The following is a 25,267-nucleotide window of genomic DNA, read 5'->3' as shown; positions in this document are numbered from 1 at the left end:
TAAGCAACACCACCAACCACTAGGTGGTGGTGTTCCATGCACGTAGTCCTTAGTTAAGGTTTTATGTATTGTCTGTTGTTGCATTGTCTTGGATCTGTTTCTCTAAAGAACAGACCTGTGTTTGAGGTCTGTGCTATTGATTTAACTGACAGTAATTTATTCTAAAGGGACGCAGGTGGCGCTGTGGGTTAAAGCCTCAGCGCCTAGGGCTTGCCGATCGAAAGGTCGGCGGTTCGAATCCCTGCGGCGGGGTGCGCTCCCGCTGCTCGGTCCCAGCGCCTGCCAACCTAGCAGTTCAAAAGCACCTCCGGGTGCAAGTAGATAAATAGGGACCGCTTACCAGCGGGAAGGTAAACGGTGTTTCCGTGTGTGGCTCTGGCTCGCCAGATGCAGCTTTGTCACGCTGGCCACATGACCCGGAAGTGTCTCCGGACAGCGCTGGCCCCTGGCCTCTTAAGTGAGATGGGCGCACAACCCCAGAGTCTGTCAAGACTGGCCCGTACGGGCAGGGGTACCTTTACCTTTACCTTTACTAATTTATTCTAAGCTGATATGGCAGTAACAAGGGGAGAGTTTGGGACCACCAATCTGCATAGGAACAAGGTAACCTGCTGCTGAAAGTCCCACTCCTAAGTAAAAGGAGTTGAAGAGGCAACAGAGTGGTTTCTCATTGGCTGGGAAACAGCTGCATCACCTTCCTCACATAGTCATGAATGAGAAAGTGTTTAAAGACAGAATCAGGGCTCCCCCCCCCCCCCAGCCGGAACTCAGTTCCAGGTGGGCGCCATTGTCATTATAAGAGAACAAGGCGGGTGTTCATGGTGAGTTCTGGCACCGCTTTTTCTAGAAAAATAGCACTGTTAGTAACTACAAGTAAATGGGGTGAAGGCGAGGAAAATGAACGTGAGAAAGATCTGATCTTACTATGCCAGGCAGGATTAGAACAGAAGTGCTACCCAACCTGCTTCCTCAGAGCTAGCAAGAGCAGACTTTGGGCTGGGAACCTACCCTAATAATAAGGCCATTTTGAAAATTTCTTACTTCCAGACTTAAAAAAAAGAGGGGGGGGGGTTATGTTCTGACTTCTGGAATGTCTCTCTGCTCATAGCCATAGAAATGATGATGACTCTTTGTTTTCTAAATTTTTTGCAATGTGCTCAGCATAATCTTACCTCTCACCATAGCCCAAAGTATTTTTTTAAAAACACACACACACACACACACACACACATTACCTTTTTTGTGGAAATAATGCACAGCACAGAGGTGTTGCGAACACCAAACTGGAAAAGACAAGCATTAAGTTAGGTTATTTGGGGGTAACTGTCCTCAAAGTACGAACTGGCCTCTTTCAAATGTGCAGATAGTTTCAAAGCACCTTAAAATCCTAACTCTGGACATCAATATTAAAAGCACAGATATTGCAGCAAAAGGTTTCATGGGCTAAAGTCCACTTCATCAGATGCATGGAACTCCCCCTTGTTTCTTTCCTTTGCTCTTGCATCACTTTCTTTATGTGCTACATTCAATTTATTTACTATACAACAGAGCTGATAGTAATGAACACGGTTCTGATATGGGAGGCTTGAAAAGGAACCACTGGGAGACTTGTAAAGGGTTCTGTGAGACTCCTCCCTACCCAGTTTGAGTTCCAAAACTTGGAGGTTTAAATGGGGAGCAGGATAAGGCTCACAAAGCCTTTTCCAAGTCCCACCATATTGGGGACTTTAAAGGAAAGGCAGGAGGCAGCCCTATGCTCTCATTTGAGCCTCTGGAGAAGACGATGTCTTAAACCTCGTTGAAGTAGCTTCTGTGTGCAAGCTGTTTCCATGGGTGCTTTTGCATAGGCCAGTAATCCCCACACAGCTGATGAAACCCTGCCCCCCCGCCTATCAGCTGACAACCCCTTGGTGGGCCAGGATTGGCCTGTGGACTAGAAGTTCCTTGACTCCGTACTATGACATGCCGTTTCCCCCTCTGGGCTTATATGGCCCCCTGTTCCTCCCCTTTGGTTTGCTCTGTATCTTCCCCAACCAAGACGAAGTCAGCCTATTCCAGAAGCTCAAGGTCTGCTTTTTTTTTTGCATTGCTTGCCCAGTAGCTGCTTTGAGAAAAGGTTATCATAGCACTTTCTCCAAGTTATTTGCCTTAGTCTTAAAGAGAGGCTTTGATGGCCTCATTGTGCCAAAGTCAAAACTACACATTATGCTTAATGTGTAGCATGCAGGTATTGTCTCTGCTGAACCAGATCAAAGGCCCATCTAGTCTAGCACTTGGTCCTCACAGACACCAATCAGATGTCTCTGTGAAGCCACTAGCTTTTCTTTAATTGATTTCAGCTGAACCTGGTGGGTCGTTTTTTGGATGGGGTCATAGGGGAAGAGGGAAAGGACAATCCTATTCTTTCCACATGTTGTGATCTCAATAGCAATTGCCCCTCCCACCATTGCTGGAATTAAAGAAAACACAAGATACACAGCCACACTGCACACATGAAGCTCAATGTGCAATTCCCCATTTAGGGTTCAAAATCAACATCTTTCACAGAAGGAAACATTGTTATGATAACCACAACCATATCCCCATGAATTCATTTTTATTTATTTATTTACTCACCAGAAGCCAACTAAACCCACTTGAATGGGGGCACTCATCCATGGAAACCTCTGCGTTTTAAAAGAAATGTGACATGATGAAATGAGATATTTCCTCTCACCACATATGTACTATTCATGTTCTTGGGTCCAGACCTTTTCAAAGCACATGGACTCTGAAAATTTATGCAAAATGGAGAAGGCATGCTTGAACACACACCTAACTACTATTTGTTCTGCAAACATTCCCAGCCTTAGAGTCAGATGTTATAGCCTCCAAGGTCAATAGGCACCCACACACCCTGACTTTGCTGATTAGTCCATGTGTTCTTAGCAGCAGGACAGATTTCTAAAAGTAGGGCAGTATTATAATATCAGACACACAGAGTGTTTAAGGGATAAAAGCATTCCTTTTTTGCAATTAGATGAATTACTTTTGTAAAATTCCACTGAAAGCACTGCCATTGCTATAGGGGGAAAGGCTTGGGCCTTCAGGTTTTGAAAATGTTCATTGCTGTTATCCATTAAAACCCTGGGATGGGTGCTTTAGAGGTTGTTATATAGTTGTAGTAAAAATACACACATCAGGAAGTACTGAGGAATCACTCAGACAATGTGAACAATGTTAGGACTTTCTATAACATGTGATCCCATATTGCATTTGTTAAATAATGCAAAAGGATTCATTCCAATGTATATTTTAAAGTTGCACCGAATTTCTTTTTTAAAGAATTGCAAGTGCCACTTAAAGAGAAACTGGGGCAGGGGTTGCATTCTGTGGTATTTCTCTATAAGCAAGAGTAATATAATCCTACCCCTACCCTCACTTTGGGAAAAAAACTTTTAAAAACTTCATAAAAACTGATAGACAAGCCTCCCCTTTTCCCATTATCAACTGTTGTTCCTGTGTCAGTAAGGACCAGCTATTCTTTGGGAATTATTATAACATCTAAAAAAACCCAATGCATTGTTTCACAGCATACAAATCCTATGCACAGTTTATTGTCACATCATCAAGCAAAACTAATCTTGCAACAATTAATCATTTAAGGGATATTATAAAGATGCTGTGTTAAGACTTCTACCAGAAAGTAAATGCTAATGAAACCAAACCACAGCAAGCCTCTTCTATATTGAATTTGCTTCTGTTACTTAAAACAATCATTCCCTTTCATATATGGTATCATAAACAGGATGAAGATTAAAAGTAAAATAGTTAATTGGTTAGAATTACAATGGATGTGTGCAATTATGATTTTCAAGTAAAAAGCATTCCACAAACTGCTATTGTATTAAGGATCAGAATGAAGTGTTAAATAGCTGGAAATAAGCAGCAAATGTGGAACTATAGATTTTGTGCTTTAGATATGAGGGAAAGAGGCAGGGAAAATATTCTGTGCATATTTACTCAGAAGTAAGACCCACTATGTTCACTGGGGCTTACTCCTAGGGAATTAATGTAGATGAACAAGCCTTTAGGATCAGAGTGACTATATTGAACTGCTCATCAGTTCCCAGATTAGACATATACAAGGGATCTTTAACAATGCCTAAATGTATCACATCCACAGATGTGGACAGCTAAGGTTACTGGGGCTCTCTCTGCGCTGCAGGAATCCAAAGCCACAAAGCTGCTGCCTGTGAATCAGCTAGTCAAGGAACAAATGGCAGCTTTAAACTTCAAGGATGGTGCGGCATGTAATGATGCAGCACTTACATCTCTCTGGAAACTGAGCAGATGGCAGAACTCCAGCCAGCCAAAGGACTCCTATTTACTTCTTATTGCACCACAGTTTATGATCAACCAGACACCAGTAGATGCCACCCAATGGAATCATAACAAAAGGGCAGAGGATAGAACTCTGCACTGGAGATGTTCTAACACTGAATGCAAGATGACGCTGTATTTCTCAAAGCTGTTGTTCGGAAATGTTTCATTTTTTGTACGATGAACAGTTTTGTGTAGGGCTGCCTCTTGGACACAAGGGCAATCTAAAGTTTGTTTTAAGGTTGTTGTTGCACAGAATCATGAGAAACAACAGCAGGCAGTCTCTTTTTCTAAGCATTTGCATTGGGGCTCATAGCACCATTCAAGTCAGCTACCATTTTCAGATAGAGCAGGCGCACAAAAACATTCCTATATGTGGGAACAAGAGGAGCCACTGATGCTCAACAGACACATGGATGTTTAAATGTATTTCTCAGATGCATGGGACCGGCTCATACTAGCCGGAAACCTTTACTCAAGTTTGGTGAGCTTGTAGCACTTAGCCTCCCACAACTGTGAGAACTGGAGCATCTGCGTGGGTGCGGTAAATGGGGCCAAAATTACTCTGTCTTAAGACTCAGGTCTAACCAGGAACATTGGCACCTGCCTTTTAGCAAGTTGGATCATATTGCCTATGCTGATTGGTAGTGACTTTCATGGACTCCAGACAGTAGTCTCTTTCAGTGCCAGTTTGCTGGAGATTAAATCTGGGACATTCTTCATGAAAACAGACACTCTGCCGCTGAACTATGGCCCACCTCCTATTACTACCTTTAATGAGATAAAGTCAGCATGAAATGGCTTTTCTGCTTGTTCCTTCCTCTGTTCCCCGGCTGAGGACAAAAGCAAGTGCTGCCAGGCTGCTGCTCAAATTAAAATCACGTATTTTTCTCAAACTCCCAGTGATTACAATGCCTGGCATGTTTGGGGCTGCTGTCATTTCTTTCTACTATGCTGCAGCCAACTCCTCGTGCTCCATATTCACCACTGCTCTCAGGGGAACTGTCTGCTTTTATTTGGGGAGTCACATTTGGAAAGCTTCAGCCATTTCCATGACTCAGCAAGATTCACTACAGTTATATTTACTACAGTTATAGAAGGACAGCCACCTGGAGCTAGAAACATATAACACCGGTCCTGAAAGACCTACACTGGCTCCTAGTACGTTTCCAAGCACAATTCAAAGGCTTGGTGCTGACCTTTAAAGCCCTAAATGGCCTCGGCCCCGTATATCTGAAGGAGCATCTCCACCCCCATTGTCCAACCTGGACCCTGAGGTCCAGCTCCAAGGGCCTTTTGGCAGTTCCCTCACTCCGAGAAGTGAGGTTGCAGGGAACCAGGCAGAGGGCCTTCTTGGTAGTGGCACCTGCCCTGTGGAATGCCCTCCCATCAGATGTCAAGGAAATAAACAATTATCTGACTTTTAGAAGACATCTGAAGGCAGCCCTGTTTAGAGAAGTTTTTAATGTTTGAAGTTTTATTGTGTTTTTAATATTCTCTTGGGAGCTGACCAGAGTGGCTGGGGAAATTCAGCCAGATGGATGGGGTATAAATAAAAAATTACTACTATTATTCTTAGAAAGGAAGGCAATGTTTCTGCGGCAGGATTCAAAGAAATGAAGACCTTCACAGAATCCCTCTTTTCCTTCTCTTTGTCTGAACCTTTAAAGTAAAGATTTTTTTCTTAGGCCGAGTGAACAAGAGCTATTATCTGGAATGGTGGGAAAATGCTAAAGCCTGTATGCATTAATAAAGCAGGTTGTAGATGGCGTCAGAGTAGTGCAAGTAATGAACTTTAAGCTGACATGCCGAAGCTGCTTATTTTATTTAAAAAAGAAGTGCAGTTCATTGCTCAATGGATCCAGGGCTGATCAATAGCAAGTCTTATAATTAACTAGCTTTAGAGCAATGATTCACCTGAGCTCACAGTCCATGAGGCAGAGAGGGGGCAGGGAGGAGCAGGAAAACATAAAGGGAGTCATGATGGTGTCAAAGAACACTGAACAGTCACTGAAGGGCTCTTTCACATGTGCTGATCTGAAAAAATTACAACATCTTCATGTTGATTAAACTACATACACGCCAATGGAGCCTTTGCTTGACATATGGCATTCTCTTTTCATTAGCCATTGCAAGAAATATCACTGAACCAACAGAAATGCTCATCACGTAACTTGTCACAGTCAAATGCAAACAATGTTAACTCCAAAATGTGTAATATGCTTAAGCAAACATCCCTGCTTCTTCCAACATATTCAAGTCCCCCACTGGAATTCTACAGAGAATATTTCTTATTTGCTGATGGATGGGGATAAATACACTTACACATTATGTTTCCATCAAAATAATAAAAAAAAATCCTTCCAGTAGCACTTTAGAGACCAACTAAATTTGTTATTGGTATGAGCTTTCATGTGCATGCGCACTTCTTCAGATCCAAGGATTTTTTTTATTTTGTTTCGACTACTGCAGACCAACACGGCTACCTACCTGTAACTAGAATTATGTTTCCATGTTTGCTTTAGCAGCCCAGAGGATTAGACAACATTTCATTGTGCAACACAGCGCCCAGTGTGCTGGGGGCTACATGTGCTAGAATGTAGACATTTGTGAAGTCCAGTGGATTTTAGCAAATAAATTTAACTGACTGACTGACTCTTCGAACATGATGCAGTGAATTCCACATACATAACCTATTTCAGCTAAGACTTCATATCAATCTAGGAGACTTGGATCAAACTCTTTCTAAGTCACTAGGTAACCTCAGGCAAGTAGCTATCTGTCAGTGGTGATAATGATGGCCTATATAGCATAACTGATATTTAATGAACTATGTCCCTAGAAAATTATTCTTACTTCAATGTTGCAAGAAAAAAATTATGGGAGGGATTCACTCATGAACCCTGTCAGCAGAAGCCCTGTGCTTGCCCTACATGAGATTAATATCTTACAATGACACTGAATTCCCCGACATACAGAATGTTACATGAAAAGAGCAGCTTCTCGGGGAATCGCATAGGTTGGCAACAATGTGTGGTGCTGGTAATATTCTTGATGTTTAGTCCGTCAGCAAGAGCATAAGAAGCATGGAGGCCACTTTAATGATTACTCCCTCATATGCACCAGCCACTTATATGCACAAAAATCCAAGAAGAGCCCTGCTGAATCAGGCCCGTGGCCCATCTAGTCCAGCATCCTGTTCTTACAGTGGCCAACCAGATGCCTGTGGGAAGTCTGCAAGCAGGACATGAGCGCTGGAGCATCTGCCTATCTTCGATTCCCAGCAAGTGGTATTCAGAGGCATACTATATTTCAGGCAGGTGACTCCAGGCCACCACAAACCTCTCACTCTGCCCCAAATAAGCAAATTTACAGCAGGATGGAAAAAGTCATCTGACTATGTAGGGAGCTGCCATGCAGTACTCGATTTATGCATGACAGCCGTTGCCATACGGATCAATTTTAACTTAAAGCAGCTTCCATGTGACAGCATACTTCATGTACATCAGCTTCGAATTAGGTCCTTGCGGGAGATGTCATGCATCTGAAAATAACCCTGACTTTTAGCATAAACGCTTTAATCAACATATATCTCCTTGTTACAATTTATGAAAGCAACGGTGTGGATCTAATTTGCACAATGGAATGAAGAGCTTTCACATCCCCCTCCCCCAACCCCTTGTTTTATTCACAAACAAAAATGTTCCCTAGAGCAGGACAGGGAATAACAGCAGATTTTCTCTTTTTCTTTTTATTGCTCTGTGAATGGCTATTTCATTAAAACTGATCTCTTAATTGTACTGGCTGTAAGAAGGAAATTAATATATCTTCAAGAGCTTAGGCTTACCTTTAAAAATGCCTTCTTTTCCAAATAATTCATTATGAACGGGGGAATGGCTACAAAAACAAAGAATGAAATGCTTAAGCCTTAGCAAACTATGTATACAGAGCACTTTCTAATAACAGGTATGCTTCAATGAGTTTACTGGTAGTGTATAGCTTTCCTGAGGCACTCTATTAATATGCATAAATAAATTAGCAATGTATGGAGATGAAAAAGGGTTATAAGGAGATGAGGGAGAATGTGCACATGAAGTTTCACAAGAGATATAATTAATTAAAAAAAGATTTTAATAATATTTGATGGTCAGCTAGAGCAATGGCTACAATATCAACAGTGCATTGCAGATACATTGTAAAAATAAATAAAACTCTGCCATGTTTCTCTACAATATCTTTTATGTGTGAGCCATTAGCTGTTCAAATCTAATGTACTGAAGCCAAAGTTCTTAGAAGGGCATGATTTCAATCACTACTTATGCTTAGCTGAAGATGAACTAACCCATGCCAGGAGCAGCCATAAGGATCCGTGAGATAACCACCTGCACAATGGCCTGTTGGGCAGCTTTGGATGATTCACCCAATCGGTTTCCATTTTCGTCTGTAATGGGAATACCATACTTTAGTTCCCTGTTGGGTTTTAAAAAAAGAAAAGAAAAAAGCTGAACAATTGCAAAAGGTTACTCTTAAAGGGCACTATATGCTCAAATTGTTTATGTTCCTAAAGTTACGTTCCAGAACATTTGTTAATCATTTGTAAGCTTCAACAACAGCCCTGCTTTGTTTTTCATTACATTCATAAGAGCTGGTTTGCACATGATGCTCAAGCAATGCTATGGCTTTGTGCAAATGCTAGAGATTGGATTGTGGCCACTGTGCTCCTCTCCCAGTCCTCCTCCTGCTGCACCACTGAAAGCTAAGCCATGGGTTGGTTTAGCACAGGGTGGGGAATCTTTGCTGGCTGGTGGGCCAGATCTCTATCTCCCCCACCCCTGCCTGGCCAAAGTGTGAGTGTTGAAGGCACACTCTGATCCACCCATCAGCTGTTGTGTGGGTAGGAACTTACCTTTCTGGATTCAAGGAACAACTTGGGAGTTTTAAGCTCTCGATTGCTCCTTTGAAGTCTTGCCCTTACCTGCTCCACACCTGCTGTCATGACATCAGGTGTGGGGTGGGTGGGTGAGGCTTCGTGAAAGTGGCTTCCTCTGCAGGCTGGACTCTACAGGAGTCACATCCAATTTCAGTCAAAGCTGGAGAAGAATTCAGGACTATTTAAAGCTTGTGCCAGCTTTGAAATGAGCTTTAATGAGCCTCTGAATTTCCTTTCAGAGTCCGGCTTGGAACAAATTTTGCAGCATCCCTCCTAAGCCAAGAGGTGCTCTGTAGCACATGCTAGATTTTTATCTTACCTTTGCCTCATTAATGGGATATTTATGCAGTTAGCAGCAGCTACAGCAGCAAAAGGAACAAAACGTCCTATAAGAGGTGAGACATGCTGTGAAAAAAGAAGTAAGAGTTACCTGAAGATGGACAAACCCCACCAATCCTCAGCCACTCTAAAATATCATCTTAAGTATTGTTTTGTGAAAAGCTGATCTTAAGAATCTATGCCAACACATCAGAGAATATATGTGCCTGAAGCTAGAATCTTTTGAGAACAGTGGTATAGACTGTACCTTTTAAAAAATGAGAGTGGTTTCTCAACTGTATTCCAGTGACATAAAAATATTTTAGAACAGAAATGTTGAGTTATAATCACTCCCAGAAATCAGGTTTTTGATTAAATGCCATTTAGGGAAGCTATATGATCATTTTTTTTTTTTAAAAAAAAAAACCCTATCTTTCTCTTTGAAAAATAGTTGCAGTCATTCTGTGAAAGCTTTTTGAAGTGTAGCCATCTTAGAGTATGTCAGCAAACACAGCAGGGTGTCTCATGTTTTCTTGAAGATTTATTGCAGCAGAAGCTTTCCCAGGCAACATCCTACTTCATCAGATGCATGACATGGACAGTGAAGATATGCACATGTTAAATGTTTTGGGGCTGGAGATAAAAATGACCTTTAAACACCTCTTTAAAATGTATACCAAAGCTTTATTTTTGTTTTGTTCTGCGCATCGCTCAGTTTTTATTTGTGATATGCAATCACATTTATCTAGCTTTTAGGAAAATGTATTATTATTATATTTGTATTAGTTAATGTTGTTTCATTGTTTCTATGTAAACTGCTTAGATTTTTATTATACAAGCAGTATAAACTATTTATAAAGAAATCTAAAATGGATTTCATGCAAGAATCAGAAACAGCACATTATCTGAATATCAGTTGCAAGAGACCTCGCCCTAGAAACTGAGTCTATATTTTCGGTAAGGTGGTAAATCCAAGCCTGGGCTCACATAACTGTTGTACAAAGAAAGCTGGAAGTTCCAGAAAATGCTAAGGAAAATGCAAGGCTAGAACACTTCCCCCTGACATCTGTGTGCTGACATATTCAAAGGTATAAAAATGAATCAGTACTGAACTGAAGCAAACAGGATTCAGTCACAAGAGACTGATAAACCCACAGATGAAAAGATTAAGTGGGCTCCTGAATATGCAAGGTCATGTCACAATAAATGCATTGGCTTTTAAGGTGCCACAATAACCCTTGTTACTCCTCATGCGTATGGAAATCATTAACTAAAAGTTTCCACAACAATCAAAACTCTTTCTCAAAGCAAAACGGAGGAAATGATTAAATACCTTTGTTAGTGCGTTAAGTCCTAGAGCAGTTGCAACAGCACCTGTGGTGGCAGAAACATAGGCTGTTCCCAGCTGGCTAAAACAAAAATAAGAATGTTTGTGTGCGCACAATAGCCGTATATGTTACATCACATATGTTCCAATTATGTAAGCACAACTGGCATGGTACTGTAATATGTTCTCCTGGCTGAAAGACAAAACTGTACCAGAATATAATGTCAAGGCATCTAGTGGGGTTACAAACTTTTCCCTTTCCCACTTATGATGCTAAGTGGCTGACTCCTAAGTGATCTATATGTTCTATATCCACAGTTGGGAGGCGGTATGTCTCAGAATGCCAGTCACTGGGTATCACATGTGAGGAGCGCTATTGCCCTCAGGTTCCAGCTTCTGGCTTCCCATAGGCATCCGGTTAGCCACTGTGATGGCAGGATGCTGGCCTCTGACCCCATCCAGCATGACTTCTATATTCTTGGGTACCAAACTGACAGCTGGGTGGTGTACACCTGTACTGTGATGATGGACTCAATGGAAGCAGTGCTTAGACTGAGGGCTGAGATCTTATAGCTGAGTGGTAGAGCATGTGGTTTTTGTATGCAACACATCCTCATCTCAGTCCTTGCTACATTCCGTTTAAAAGATCTCACTCGGAGACCCACTGTCAGTCATGCCATATGATAGCAGGTTAGACAGGCTAATGGGCTAACAAAATAAAGCTGCCTCATACGTTTGACAGTTCACTATGTTTAGAAGCATGATAGAAGCTTCAGATATCCTTGTAGCTTCAGATATCCTTGTAGACTCTTCCTCTGCAGAATGAGCCATGGCTTTCTTTTTGCAGCTATTTCCTCTGCCAGCTCTACTATACGGTGAACTATGCCAGTCCATTTATCAGAGAGCAGGAGGATCTAGTTGCATGGACAGACTGTCTTTTTCATGAAGGAGAAAAGATACAAAGGGTCCTCAAGGTACTAATTTTGGGGCTGGAGCCTTAACAAAAGTCTAACAACGTTCATCATCTCGGCCCCCAAACAGGGTCCCCCGCCCCAATCAGGTCTAATGCCATCATAAGCTGGCAAGGAGACTGAGTAACCTTGAGCCATCTTCACCAGAGGCAGATAGATCACCTCAGAATATCTTGGGAAGTAATTCACTTCATTTCTTACATTTATATCCAGCTCAGCACCACATACACAAAGCTCTCAAGTGCTCTCCCACCCAGGCAGTGACCAGACCCAGAGGTGCTTAGCTTCAAAAAAGTTGCTTCGCTGTGTGCCTTTACACTCTGATACCGGTCAGAAAGCAACTGGAAGGATAAAGAGCAGCGGTGGGGAACCTCAGGGCCCCTGGATATCGCTGGACTCCCACCAGCTCTAGCCAGCATGGCCAAGGATCAGAGACAAAGGAAACCACAGTCTAACAACATGTAGAGGGTTTCAGGTTCCTCAGCTCTGATGCAAAGACTTCCGAGCATGTAATTATTGTATCTCTCTCTCTCTCTCTCTCTCTCTCTCTCTCTCTCTCTCTCACACACACACACACACACACACAAAACCTCTGAGTGTGCAAGCTTAGGATGTCAAGCAACACTGAGTGGCTGTACTGTGACCACTGGCAGTTCTGCTCCTACATTCAAGAACATCATCTTCGTTCTGCTCTTGTCACATTTGGGCAACATCTTTTGGTCTTCTACCTCAATGTTTCCCAGATGTGCTCGACCAGATGAATAATTCTCAAGACATTTAAAAGACCCCACCAGAACCAGACAACTTCATGGACTATAGAAGTGAAGCACACATGCCTGTTTGAAATGCTCTGATCCCATACCAGCTGCAATCCATAGTAGCTGTCTAGAATACATTAGTAGCCTAATTTAGTCATTCAAATTATGCAGATATGACCTTGGGTGATTATCTACATGCAAATAACTTGTTTTTAGTACCAGACAGAAGTAACTAGGCAGTCATGCATCTAGTAATATCTCGCATATATTACTGAGGCGGTGTACGTGAAGTGCTTGGAATGCTCGCTATATGCATGTTACATATTAATGTTATTAAATTAGCATCACTTCGATTTCCCCATTATAGTTTACCTTGTGCTTACATGTCGTCACGTCAAGCCAGTCTATGAAAAACCACATTGCAAATTTAATAATAATCCAAACTAGGCAATCTGGGATCCATTATTATTACAGCTGCTGGAAGCCATTCAGAAGATGCAGGGGACCTCTCTTGCCTTGGGCATGAATTCCTCAGAACAGGGCAGAATACAGGGCTGTTTCAAATATGCAGGGCCTGGCTGCGGTTCAAAAACTAAACCTTACTGCCGGCTCCACAACCAATTACCACCCTCATCTCAAGTTTTAGGGAAGATGATTTAGGGCAGGGATGACCAGCCCCCATGGTTTGGGGAGCTAACCATTTTTTTCTGGTTGGGCAAGGCCCCATTAATTTGATGGCTGCTATTAAAAGTGGGGGAAAGCACTAACATAGACCCAGTGCTGGGATGGGCAGAGCCCATCACTGTGAGGGAGATGCAAGCAGTCTCCTCCCCAGTCATCAGACTGATCGTTTTAGGAGCGCAGAGAGGGAGATGACCACACCCCCTCTAGTAATCACAGATAAGCCGAGTAGGGGGGAGTGTTGGACTGTATGTGTGCATGTGAGAATGTGGACTGGTGCACACACTGCTGGCACGTGGCCAAGGGTGAATGAGGCTTCTTTTCCGGGGGGGGGGGGGAGGAGGGAAACAAGTTAGCCACCCCTGCTTTAGTGACTGGTCACTTCATCAGTCTTGCGAGCTATTTTGGCTTTCATCAAAGATAACACTGCCTGCATATCACATTACACTAATTAGAGCATAAATTTAACTCAGAGAGATTACATGTGCAAAATATTAAAGCATTTTCTCAGGCCGTTCACATCATAGCACAGAATTTAGGTCTAAACTAGAGCAGATATCGTAATTCAAGGTTTTTGAATTTTCTGCCTGGTGCGGCTTAAATACCTTACCTGACAGTAATTGGAGCATCTCCACTCCTGTTGGTGTAATTTACGATGGCATTGAACGACTGGTTAATCCACTGCCAGAAGACCACTGCTGGAGTAGTTCTTAAAAACAAAAAGTACCACCAATTTTATTTAAAGTGATGAGATTAAGACAATCAAATGCTGTTGGGCTGATTATTCTTCATCACACTCTCCCCAAAGATTATTCTGTAAAGGATCAGCCAAATCAGTCTTTTGAACAGTTTCTTCACAAAATGATAGCTTTCCTACATGAAATGTAGAAATGCACAGGTCTTCTTGAGGAAACTGTTCCAGTTTGAGTACTGAAATAAGTTAAGATTCTATTAGATGTAGCTGTTCAGTTACAATAATGTAAAACTTGAAGTGCTTTTCCCAGGTACAGAGCTATGTTATTTGACAAACATTTCTAGCTCAGATTTAGAGAGTCACATAGATTATTAAAATGTAAATTTAATATCAGGTGGTTTTTATCCTGTAAGACTTGACAAAAAAGCCAATTACTATAATTCAAGTGGGAAGGTAGTGATAATCATGGTTAAAGGAAAATTTGATACTTCATCTTCCCATCAGTAGCTCGCATACTGAAGTTCAAGAGTCCCTAGATTGAATTTTCTCTACTTTGCTTTCTTTTGAAGGTAAATAACCAAACCAATATGTGAAAAATATAAGGGAGCAGAAGAAACCCAAAATGTTCATTTTAACTGTTTTTTGAAACATTCGAAGTATACAACATCACTCACTTGGGCTGCAGCAGCACTAAAACCCTTTAGAGTACACAAAGTTGTTACAACCAGTGTCAGTAGGACTATGGCCTTCAAATTGGATTTCTCAATTGCATATTTATTTCACTCATGTACTATCATGCATTACTTACCTATAAAAGGTCATCATGCAGCCAGTAATGGTCATATTCATGGGCACCTGAGCAGACATGCGGCCAATTAGAACCATCTTTTCCCCAGTATCTGGATGGAAGGCTGAATCGTAGATATATTTCGCCCTCCATAGTTCATCTTCTGTTAATCCAGGGCATGCAATTCCTTGTCTTGGGGCAAATGGAAATATATGTGAATATTTAATTATAAATATGACGTTAAGGTCCAAAACTTAAGTAATCACACGAAAGATTGGCACATATCTTCTCTGCACACACAACTGTGCAGCAGCTTAGCATAAGAACCTCTGTGTCCCTTTCCATCATCATAACTGCTCTTTCTCATGTCAGCATAGTCACAGGAGTACTGTAGGTAGGTCAATGTAAGCAGCTGGCTCACATTGAATTTTGTTCATGCAATTGTGCATCAAAGGGCAAGGCCCTAAGGAGAAAATAGTCACTGCTTGTTTGCAAAATTGACTTCTGGCATTCTACTCCAAAATATTTTATCATTCCCTTACATTCCACCCCATCTTCCCTTCTTCCTCACTACTGACAACAAAGTTTAATTCCTCATTCCTAAATGTTCATTGCAGAAGGCCTTTTCCTCTCAAGCAACCATGTTTAGGAGCACCCCACTTGTTGTAGCTCTTGGCACGCTGCCTGGATAGCTCAGCTGGTTAGAGTGTGGTGCTAATAATGTGAAGGTTGCAGGTTGGATCCCTGTATGGGACAGCTGCATACTTCTGCATTGCAGAGGGTTGGACTTTCAGTGGTTCTCAACCTGTGGGTCCCCAGATCTTGTTGGACTACATCATTCCTGAGCTCTGGCCTTGCTAGCTAGGGGTGATGGGAGTTGTAGTTCAACAACATCTGGGGACCCACAGGTTGAGAAAGGCTGGGACTCACTAGATGATCCTCAGGGTCCCTTCCAACTCTATTGTTCTTTGATTCTATGATCTGACCACACTGTAAAAACCAATTAACACCTGGAACACGGTGCATGCCAGCTCTGATCAGCAGTTACAATTCATGACGGTGGATGCCTCTGGACTGGTGTTTTATGGAGTTCTGCCTCATATTGCTCTCTGGAGGGGTTTATAGCACAACAGAGGCAAGGCAGAAATAAACCAGAACATTTTTTTGCACAGAAAGTTATGGGATTTCAGCAGGCAGTGACAGGATATGACCTGATTGAAAACAAAGCACTGTCACCACCCCAACGTGTTTTCAGGCACAAACAGGATTGAAAGTGGGATCGCATATGACAGCCTCGATAGCATGAGCACAAAAATAATGAATGCACAATAAAAGGGATGTCTGGAAGGGCTGGTCATAATGCATAAATACACATCCACACACCCACATATCACAGAGGCTGATTCTTACACTGTGTACCTATTTCCCCCCTCTAACATCAGCATAGAACACCCTTTTGATGATAACATCTGTACACCATGTTTGCAAGAGGGTGTCTTAAGGAGGCCTGTGGGATTCTTTTCTCATTTGAGACTTCCTGAAATTCAAGCTGGGGACTCTTCTTGACCAGACACTACAAGAGTTGCTTTTTTTTGAAGAGAGTGGGGCCTGGGTACCATTTTCTACTGCAAGTGGCTATTTTATTTTACTCTTTTTACATTATGCCTCGAGTATTCTCAACTACGATATGATACAATATCTTTATTGTCATTGTCCCATACAGAACAGTGAAACTGAGCCCTTGGGATTAAATTAGGGTGCTTTTTTAAAATAAACATTTACCTGTAATCATGCACAATTTTTCTTGCTTTTTCTAGCTGCTCATTGGACAACAAAATATTCCTAGGATCAGTGACAGTGAAGAAATGGCTCGCTCGTCCAATAAACGTACTTTGATCCCAGCGAGGCTCTTTGATATTGATGTTGAATGGTATATCGGCTGACATTTTTTCAAGAACACTAAATAAGAAACAGAGACAGAAGCAGTTTTCAGTTTCACAGTTCTTGGCTTCCTGCGTTTATCTGGATCCCTTTAGATTTCTGGTTCTCTGCCACAGATCTCTGAACTCTTGTTGAAAATCAGAGATAGAGAAAACTCAGCCCAGTGATGCAGTCAAATGCTGAAATAGCACTTGTGCTACATCTCCAATAACAGGATATTTGACCAGAGTTTTCAATAGAAAACCCTTCTTGCAACACGGATGAGATCATGCTAAAAGTAGGTCAAGATGTCCCACAAAGCTTTTGTTGAATGCCCTTGTCTGTTTTGTAAGCTTCCCATCATATTTAATTTTCTATTCATAACAGCAGAAAAGTTTATTGCAGCTCACTTGAGGATGAAACAGTGTGTGTATCTGCTTACAAAATTATTTGAGATATACGCATTAATGACTGTATTGGATTTTACTTTCCCCTAGTCATCTTAAAGATGCAGTTAGCAGAAGGCAGCAAAATAACTATGGGCATGTTGTCCATAGGGTCAGAAACTAATCCGACGCACAGATCTCACAGACTTCTCATTATTTCTCACCCATGCCTTAAAGATGCAGGTAAGCAGCATACTACATAATTTCTGTGCATGTGTGCATACATGTGCACATGGATATGAAAAATGAAAGCAGGTGCCATTTATTCTTCTATCACCTGCAACAACAATATGCTGAGCTCTCATTCCTTCATCAGGGGGCTGCATCAAAAATGCCAGTGGGTACTAGAGATAGTCCAATGCCTACCAGTCGACCCAATACTAAAAAACCAAGGTGTTTATCTTGAGGGTTACAAATTTGCTAGTTGTTGATGGTTTTATTCGTGAAAGACACAAAAGCTTGTCCTGCCTACTCCCATGTCAGCATTATCAGTCAAGCTTGGATTCTCATAGACAAGCCAAACCACAAACACACCTTTTCATTGTCTCCTGGTTGTAGGGGACATTTCCTTAGAACCGGAAAGGCTTGCTGAAGTTTCTAATCTGAAACCTTATCATAGGACAAGATCTCCACTGGCCAATATTCACTCAGGTAAAAAACCCAAAAAAACCCCAAGAAAAAAAATCCAGTTACCCTAGACAGTTTAATTGCATTGCTGAACTTGGCTCCAACTTATCTTTCTTATTGTTTTAAAACCGCAACTGCTTATGCCATAATTGACAGACAGTGTGAGCTACCATTTCCCATCTTTGAATCACTGAAGCTGGTAAATGTACTGCCCAAGGTAGGGATCCAAAGAGACAATTTGAATGCCTAGGAATCTTCCTCATGTGCAAAGGATTGCATTTTTTTGCTGATAGCAGAAACTGCTCATGCTCCACTGAATGCTGCTCTAGAGTATGCAATCAGGTAAGTATAGATTCTGGATGTAAATAACTAGCTCTCTTTAGATAGTAATGTGTATTACTTCACACACTTCTAATTGTGGTGAGACAGCCCAGTTATATTTGGGAACCCTTCTGATTATTCATAGGCAGACTTGGTGTACATGTGGAAGCAGCTTTGCAGTTCTCTGGATTCCAGCTGCAATCTCCAAGATTGAAAGAGAACCTCAGAATTAACTATACCTGTGTATTGCATTTGGAAAAGGTAGGGCATATAGGATTTCAATGGCTGTTCCAGAACCGCAAAGTCTTTGGGAAACAGTGTAAACATTTTGTTGTAGCCAGGGTTAAACTGGCTGGTTAAACTTGAGCTGGCGAATAGCCTGAATGTTTGAAAGGTTACAGGGTCCTACCAACAAAAAATGTAGGAGAACAGTAACACAAGTGTAAAATCTAATCTAGTTTCAAAATGAAATGCAAGTCTTGAACAAAGTTCAGCCAAATGCTTTTAGTATGAAAGAGTACATATAACAGCAAAAAATGAGACTTTAGACCTTGTTTAAAGGTCAACAATGTACCTGCAATGAAATTCCAGTAGCAATCAAAAATTAGTTCTCTTTTAAAAATAAAAACTTTCTATTGTATAATATGGTTGCAAGACACAGCTGGTACATGGAAATGCATTATTTTCCACAGCAATATACTGCATGATTAGAGCTGAAAACCTTTATGTACATCCTTCTAGTTTAAACTACATTTTTCAGACTGGAGCATTATAATCAGATTAGTGTGTTTTATATGCCTGTTGTCTTTGTCCATGGAGTTTTCTTGGCAGGGATACTGGAGTGGCTTGCTGGTTCCTCCTCCAGGATTGCCGGAAGAAATATCAACAACCTCAGATATGCAGATGACACAACCTTGATGGCAGAAAGTGAGGAGGAATTAAAGAACCTTTTATTGAGGGTGAAAGAGGAGAGTGAAAAATATGGTCTGAAGCTCAACATCAAAAAAACGAAGATCATGGCTACTGGTCCCATCACCTCCTGGCAAATAGAAGGGGAAGAAATGGAGGCAGTGAGAGATTTTACTTTCTTGGGCTCCATGATCACTGCAGATGGTGACAGCAGCCACGAAATTAAAAGACGCCTGCTTCTTGGGAGAAGGGCAATGACAGGCCTAGACAGCATCTTGAGAAGTAGAGACATCACCTTGCCAACAAAGGTCCGTATAGTTAAAGCTATGGTTTTCCCAGTAGTGATGTATGGAAGTGAGAGCTGGACCATCAAGAAGGCTGATCGCCGAAGAATTGATGCTTTTGAATTATGGTGCTGGAGGAGACTCTTGAGAGTCCCATGGACTGCAAGAAGATCAAACCTCTCCATTCTGAAGGAAATCAGCCCTAAGTGCTCACTGGAAGGACAGATTGTGAAGCTGAGGCTCCAGTACTTTGGCCACCTCATGAGAAGAGAAGACTCCCTGGAGAAGACCCTGATGTTGGGAAAGATGGAGGGCACAAGGAGAAGGGGGCGACAGAGGACGAGATGGTTGGATAGTGTTTTCGAGGTTACCAGCATGAGTCTGACCAAGCTGCCGGGGGCAGTGGAGGACAGGAGTGCCTGGCGTTCTCTGGTCCATGGGGTCACGAAGAGTCGGACACGACTAAACGACTAAACAACAACAACAAAGTGTGTTTTGGGTATATATGTTTATTGCTTGCCTGGAATGAATTTTGCTTATGAAATGTCCATTCAGCTTCTGAAGGGCACAAGAGCTGACACTGACTCGAGAAGACCAAATAATCCACAAAACCCAGTACCTGGCTATAACAAACAATAACACTGATGTAGTTAATTGCGTTTTTCAAAATACTTCATGTACTTTATAGAAGGGGTGGAGAACCTGTGGCCACCAAGAAGTTCTTGGACTCCAACTTCCAACAGTCTCAGCCAGCATGCCCAATGGTCAGGGATAATGGAAGTGGCAGTCAAATAACATCTGAAGGACCACAGCCCCCACCCCCCAATCCATGCCTTATAATATTGTAAGGATTACCTACATAATGCAACAAAAACAACAAGGGAAGCAGCAGTTACCAGTTACCAGCCTCTGAAGCCACAGCAAATGCTGTGATTCTCTAGCAGTTTGACTTAGCCCCTAGAGGCGCAGGCCATTGTCTTTTGAGACAGATTAATACCAACAATTTTTTTTTTACAAATATAGTGGTGGGGATTTAGTAGTTTGCATAAAGCAATCTAACAAATTCACTGCAGGAGCAGGATTCCAAGAAGCAATGGGCACACTCTGCTTAGTTCAATTCAGAATGAGCTCAGTTATTTAAGAGCTGTCTTGGAGGATTCTTAGAAGAAGAATAAAAGCTTATCTCTTTTCTGAGAGTTCTCTTGTGGCTTGCAGCCAAGAAGTCTTACTCATGCATATTTTTTTTGGGTGCAAGGATACATTAATCACAGCCAAGACTTAGCTGTAAAGTCCCCCACCTCATATAACTGATAAGAACGCTTCCCTAGCCCTATCCACAGTTCAACTACAGTCACATGGACAAAAGTAAAAGAACGTTTTACTGCCGAGGGCCATATTGCCTTAGGATTAATCTTTCAGGGGCTGTATGTGGTCAGAGAGTCATGGAGGGCTGCACTTTGCCCCCTGGGGGTCCCAGTGGCGTAGCGTGGGTTGTCAGCACCCGGGGCAAGGCAAGTAATTTGCGCCCCCTAACCCATGGATTTGTGCCCCCTAACCCGTGGATTTGCGCCCCCTAACCCTAACCCCCATATGTTGCACCCGGTGCGGCCGGCCCCCCTGCACCCCCCACGCTACACCACTGGGGGGTCCCCACCCCTGAACAAGTTGCCGTAAAAAGCTATTCCAAGTATGCCAACCAAAGAGCAAATTACTAAGAGTTAATAACCACCCTGACGGTATCAGCGCAATGCACTACAGCCACGCGGAACAAGCAAGTCTAAAATTAAAGTGATGAAATTCAACACAAACACTCATACCCTTTCTGCCAACTACTTTTCTGGCCATCTTGTCACGGCAGGAGGGTTCAGGTACACTGGGAAGGTTACGCAGAATAGCTTAAGAACAACAAGCATCATGCAATGGGACAGGTAACAAATTCACCAAGGTTCCTGCCTCCTCTGAGCAATTCTAGTTTTCCCCTCCCCTGCTTCTAATGAAAATCAACTTGTGGCATTTCTAAAGAAGGTGCCATTCAGAACTTCGAGGCTACGGGTGTCAGACTTCATTTGCTTCACTTGACAAAACTGTGCCCTGCCTGCAGCTCCAGTCTGAGAAAACCAGCAGCCCAGATGATGTTTGGGAAGGAGGAGTGGTGCACCACATCCATCAAGCTAGGGAGGCAAACAGCCCGCCCCTCCAATGTTACTTTCACTTAAAATCAGCTTGCCCTGGCATTTATCTGCACCAGCCGCTTTGTCTGCAATATACACTTCCCCACAGTGCGCTAGGAGGAGCCTACGAAGCAAAGGAAGACAGAAGTCAGGAAGAGGGTCTGCAACATCAATATTACAAGATGCAATTTATAGGAGGGTGGAAGAAGTCCCCACGTAACCTAGCAACAAAAACTACAGCTCCCGTATAATTCCCACTGCCGAGGCAGCCTGCACAGCAGCAAAGCAGCCATCTTTGGTGTGTAACTTAGCGGGAGCTTTCATCATTCCGCGCTGAAGTCACCTCCAGATGTTCGCGGTTCACAGCAGTCCCTGCCAGCGCAGCAACTTCACACGAAAACCTGTTCTCCGCAGTGACACATTTCTCTTAGCCGAGCCCGGACAGCCTCCTCGACGGCTTTACCCTTTCCTTTCCGAATGCAACTGCAGCAAACGAGGTTCTTGGGGAGAATGGCCGCGTCTTTCCCCTTCCTAACAACGTGACCGTGGGAAATTATTAATTGTAAAAGCGCACACACCTTAACCCGGTCTACCTCATTCTCAAAGTATTTATGAGGTCCATTTAACGCAAAATCAGGCAGCTGGAAGAAGGGAGAAAGCGATCAGTACCCGAACGAACGTCTCTTTCTCTTATTTATTCTTTTTTAAAAAACTAAACCAATACTTTTAGATCCATCTACTGGGAACGCACACATACCCGAAAGGGACATTTTGGGTTATTCACTGAGCCCACGGTATACAGGAGGACAGGAATGCTGGAGTGGGTTAGCTAAATGGGCACTGCGATGCCACATTGCATCAAGGGTGCCAACTTGAATAAAATATTGGGGGGCCCATGTATGCCCCGCCCCGCATCATCGATCACAAGACCGTTGGAGTGGAAATGCCCATCAACCGCGGGGCGGGGGGGGGCACTCAAATATTTTATTGGGAGGCCGAAGAGACCTTGGTTCCTTTGGATTGTATTTTGGGGGAGAGGCTACTGTCGTAGGCAGATGCACCCTGGGGGAAGAGGATGCCTCTAGCGCGCTCGAGAGACGGGCCCCGGGGAGAAAGGGAGGCGTAGCTCTCCGTCATCTGCAGAGACGCAGCAGCAGCAGCTGCGGGGCGCCAAGCCGGCCTCCCTCCCTGCACCCGCTTCGGGGGATGGAGAGCGGAGAGGGTCACCCCCCACTTTGGGGCTGCTGGCTGGGTGAAGCGCCGTCGAAGGAGCGCCTACCTCCCGAGCGGCCAGGGATGGGGAGAGAGAGGTGCTTCTGGTTGCTGCCCAGGGTTACTCACGGCGCCCGCTGCGCGCCCCGCTCCACGGCTGCCTCCCGCACGTCCGCGCCGGCTCCAGTCCGATAGGCGCGCCAAAGCCCGCCGGAAGAAGCTCAGGAGGCAGCCAGCAAGCGGCGGCGGCGGCTGCAGAGCGGGCCAAGCCGGGGTGGGAGGGGCGAGCAGCGTCCGGACCGCCCCCTCGGGAGGGAAGGGAAAGGAAGAGGAGGGCGCGCCAGGGGAGGAGGCGAAGGGCGGCGAGGTGGCGCCGTGGCGGAGGGCTGCCTTCGCTCGCTCCAAGCACCGCGAGGGAGAGCCAAAAGGTGAAGCGTTGCCCGCCTCTGCGGTGCTCAGCATGTGGGGAGGAGGGGCGGAATGGACCCCGCAAGCCCCACCCCCCGACCGGGATTTTAGCTGAATCAGCCCACCCCCCCGCGCCCGGCTTCTTAGAAAAACATGTGAGGGCAGCCCTCTGCCCGGTGTTTGGAGTGGGGTAGGGGATCGCCAGGCTTCTCTATGGCAGCTTGGGCCTCAACATGCCCCGCTCGCTTTCTCTTTCCTATTTAACGCGGACTTACCCTTCCAGCAGCAAATCATGGGATTGTGGAGTTGGAAGGGACCCTTAGGATCATCTAGCTCAACCCCCTTCAATTTCAGGAATATGCAGCTGTGCCATACCGGGACCGAACCTGCAACCTTGGCATTATCAGCGCCATGCTCGATAACCAGCTGAGCTATGCGCTGACAAATATGTTGCCAGTGTTTGAGATGTCTCCTCATGGCTCGTTTTCAGATTAAATTCCCGTCGGGAAGTGCTCCTGTTTTCGTCCGGAAGCTGTTTCTGGCAAGGGCATCTTTTAAGAGTAAAAAGTTACAAATGACTACAATTGTAGTCATTTGTAACTTTTTTACACTTAAAAAAATAAATCAGAGTGTCTTCTGTTCACAGGGGATACATAAGAAATTATTGAGCTGATTTTCACAATCCTATTTGAGGCCAACCAAATGAATAGCTTCTTAGCAACATTGGGATTATTGGTTTCTTTGCTGAGAGCATTAAGTAGCCTGGAGATAGTCCGATGAAAACGACAGAGGGAAAATCAGGACAAAAATGAGTATGTCATAGTCTTGCATAAGCTCATCTCTTCTTTTGTAACTAGTTGAAAAGGTGATGACCCTGTTAAAGCTAAACAAGTGTGTGCTGATCTTGCAGGTTTCGGTTTAAATGCTGCTTAACTCTGCCGAATTTATAGTAAACCAGAAAACCAGCGCTGCTGACCTAAGCACCCTGGCATTACACTGAAGATTGCAATGGAATTTGCTTTTAAGTGTTAAGGCATAAGGCAATATACACATTCACTTACCAGACCTGTGTTTTGATATGTGTGTGAAAGGCCACATTTGAGTATCTGAGTAAGGAGATGCTGAATAACAACTCTGTGATGCAGGCCTGCTGTTTGCATTTATATCTCTTTAGAACTACAGCCTCCCTGGCAATTGTAGCTAACATCCATTTCTTCAAGATGACTGATTCATGCATATAAGCCCTGGCAATTCAAATAAACTATCTGAAAACTCCATTAAGAACTTAAGACAAGCCCTCTGGCACAGGCCAAAGGCACAACATCTTGATTTCACAGTGACCAACCAGAAGCCCACAAGCAGAGCTGGCACCATTCTCCTCACCTGTGATTCATAGCAACTGGTATTCAGAAGCATACTGTCTCTGACATAACCACCCACGCTGAGTCTGTCAGCCATAGACTGAGCAATCTCCTTTTCCATTATTCTCTTACTTTCATCTCCTTGTTTAAATAAGGGCTAACTGAGGCTGCCTTGCTGCCTGTGTGAACCTCATCTTAATTGGCCCAGTAGGTCTCCCTGCCACTCATTGCCACCTAGATCAGGGTCAGCAACCTTTTCCAGCCATGGGCCGATCCACCGTCCCTCAGACCATGTGGTGGTCCGGATTATATTTTGAAAAAAATAAGAATGAGCGAATTCCTGTGCCCCACAAATAACCCAGAGATGCACTGTAAATAAAAGGACACATTCTACTCATGTAAAAACACCAGGCAGGCCCCACAAATAACCCAGAGATGCATTTTAAATGAAAGGACACATTCTACTCATTTAAAAACCACGCTGATTCCCAGACCATCCACAGGCCAGATTGGGAAGGCGATTGGGCCGCATCCGGCCCACGGACCTTAGGTTGCCTACCCCTGGCCTAGATTAAACATCCTAAATATGAAATGTTGTACCCTGAGTCCAGTAGTGGATGGCATGGTGAAGGGCCACTGCTCACTTGACAGTGAGTTGTGGCGCTGCTGCTTACCAGGAGGGGGAGGTTGGTGGGGAGATTGGCATGGTACACACACCCTAACTGGAGCACCAAACTGGCTCTACCGGTTGCTGCACACCAGTCTCGCTGATTCCTCACC

General features: G+C 43.6%; 1 protein-coding gene across 5 annotated transcripts in view; it reads right to left on the bottom strand.

Annotated features, from left to right (window-relative positions):
- Positions 1–23,498, bottom strand: part of SFXN1 (sideroflexin 1) — a 28,846-nt gene extending 5,348 nt beyond the window's left edge. Inside the window, exons 1-11 of one of the 5 annotated variants that reach the window (XR_013836420.1) lie at positions 22,786–22,918; positions 16,611–16,787; positions 14,850–15,020; positions 13,958–14,056; positions 10,944–11,019; positions 9,612–9,697; positions 8,705–8,832; positions 8,210–8,259; positions 6,280–6,399; positions 2,617–2,666; positions 1,236–1,283 (exon numbers count right to left, since the gene is read on the bottom strand). Coding sequence is in view for 4 of the 5 variants with exons in the window: in XM_079968004.1 (XP_079824130.1) it covers positions 1,236–1,283; positions 2,617–2,666; positions 8,210–8,259; positions 8,705–8,832; positions 9,612–9,697; positions 10,944–11,019; positions 13,958–14,056; positions 14,850–15,020; positions 16,611–16,774 (872 nt within the window). In the remaining variant the exon portion in view is untranslated. Of the gene's footprint in view, positions 1–1,235; positions 1,284–2,616; positions 2,667–6,279; positions 6,400–8,209; positions 8,260–8,704; positions 8,833–9,611; positions 9,698–10,943; positions 11,020–13,957; positions 14,057–14,849; positions 15,021–16,610; positions 16,788–21,849; positions 21,987–22,785; positions 22,955–23,401 lie in introns of those variants that run through there. The other 4 variants (XM_079968004.1, XM_079968002.1, XM_079968001.1 and 1 more) reach the window with 4 other exon arrangements.
- Between the last annotated feature and the right edge of the window lie 1,769 nt (positions 23,499–25,267).

This window comes from Podarcis cretensis, assembly GCF_951804945.1.
Source record: "Podarcis cretensis genome assembly, chromosome: 2".
Lineage (NCBI taxonomy): Eukaryota > Metazoa > Chordata > Lepidosauria > Squamata > Lacertidae > Podarcis > Podarcis cretensis.
The sequence above is the reverse complement of the archived record's forward strand: the minus strand, read 5'-3'. Positions and strand labels throughout refer to the sequence as shown.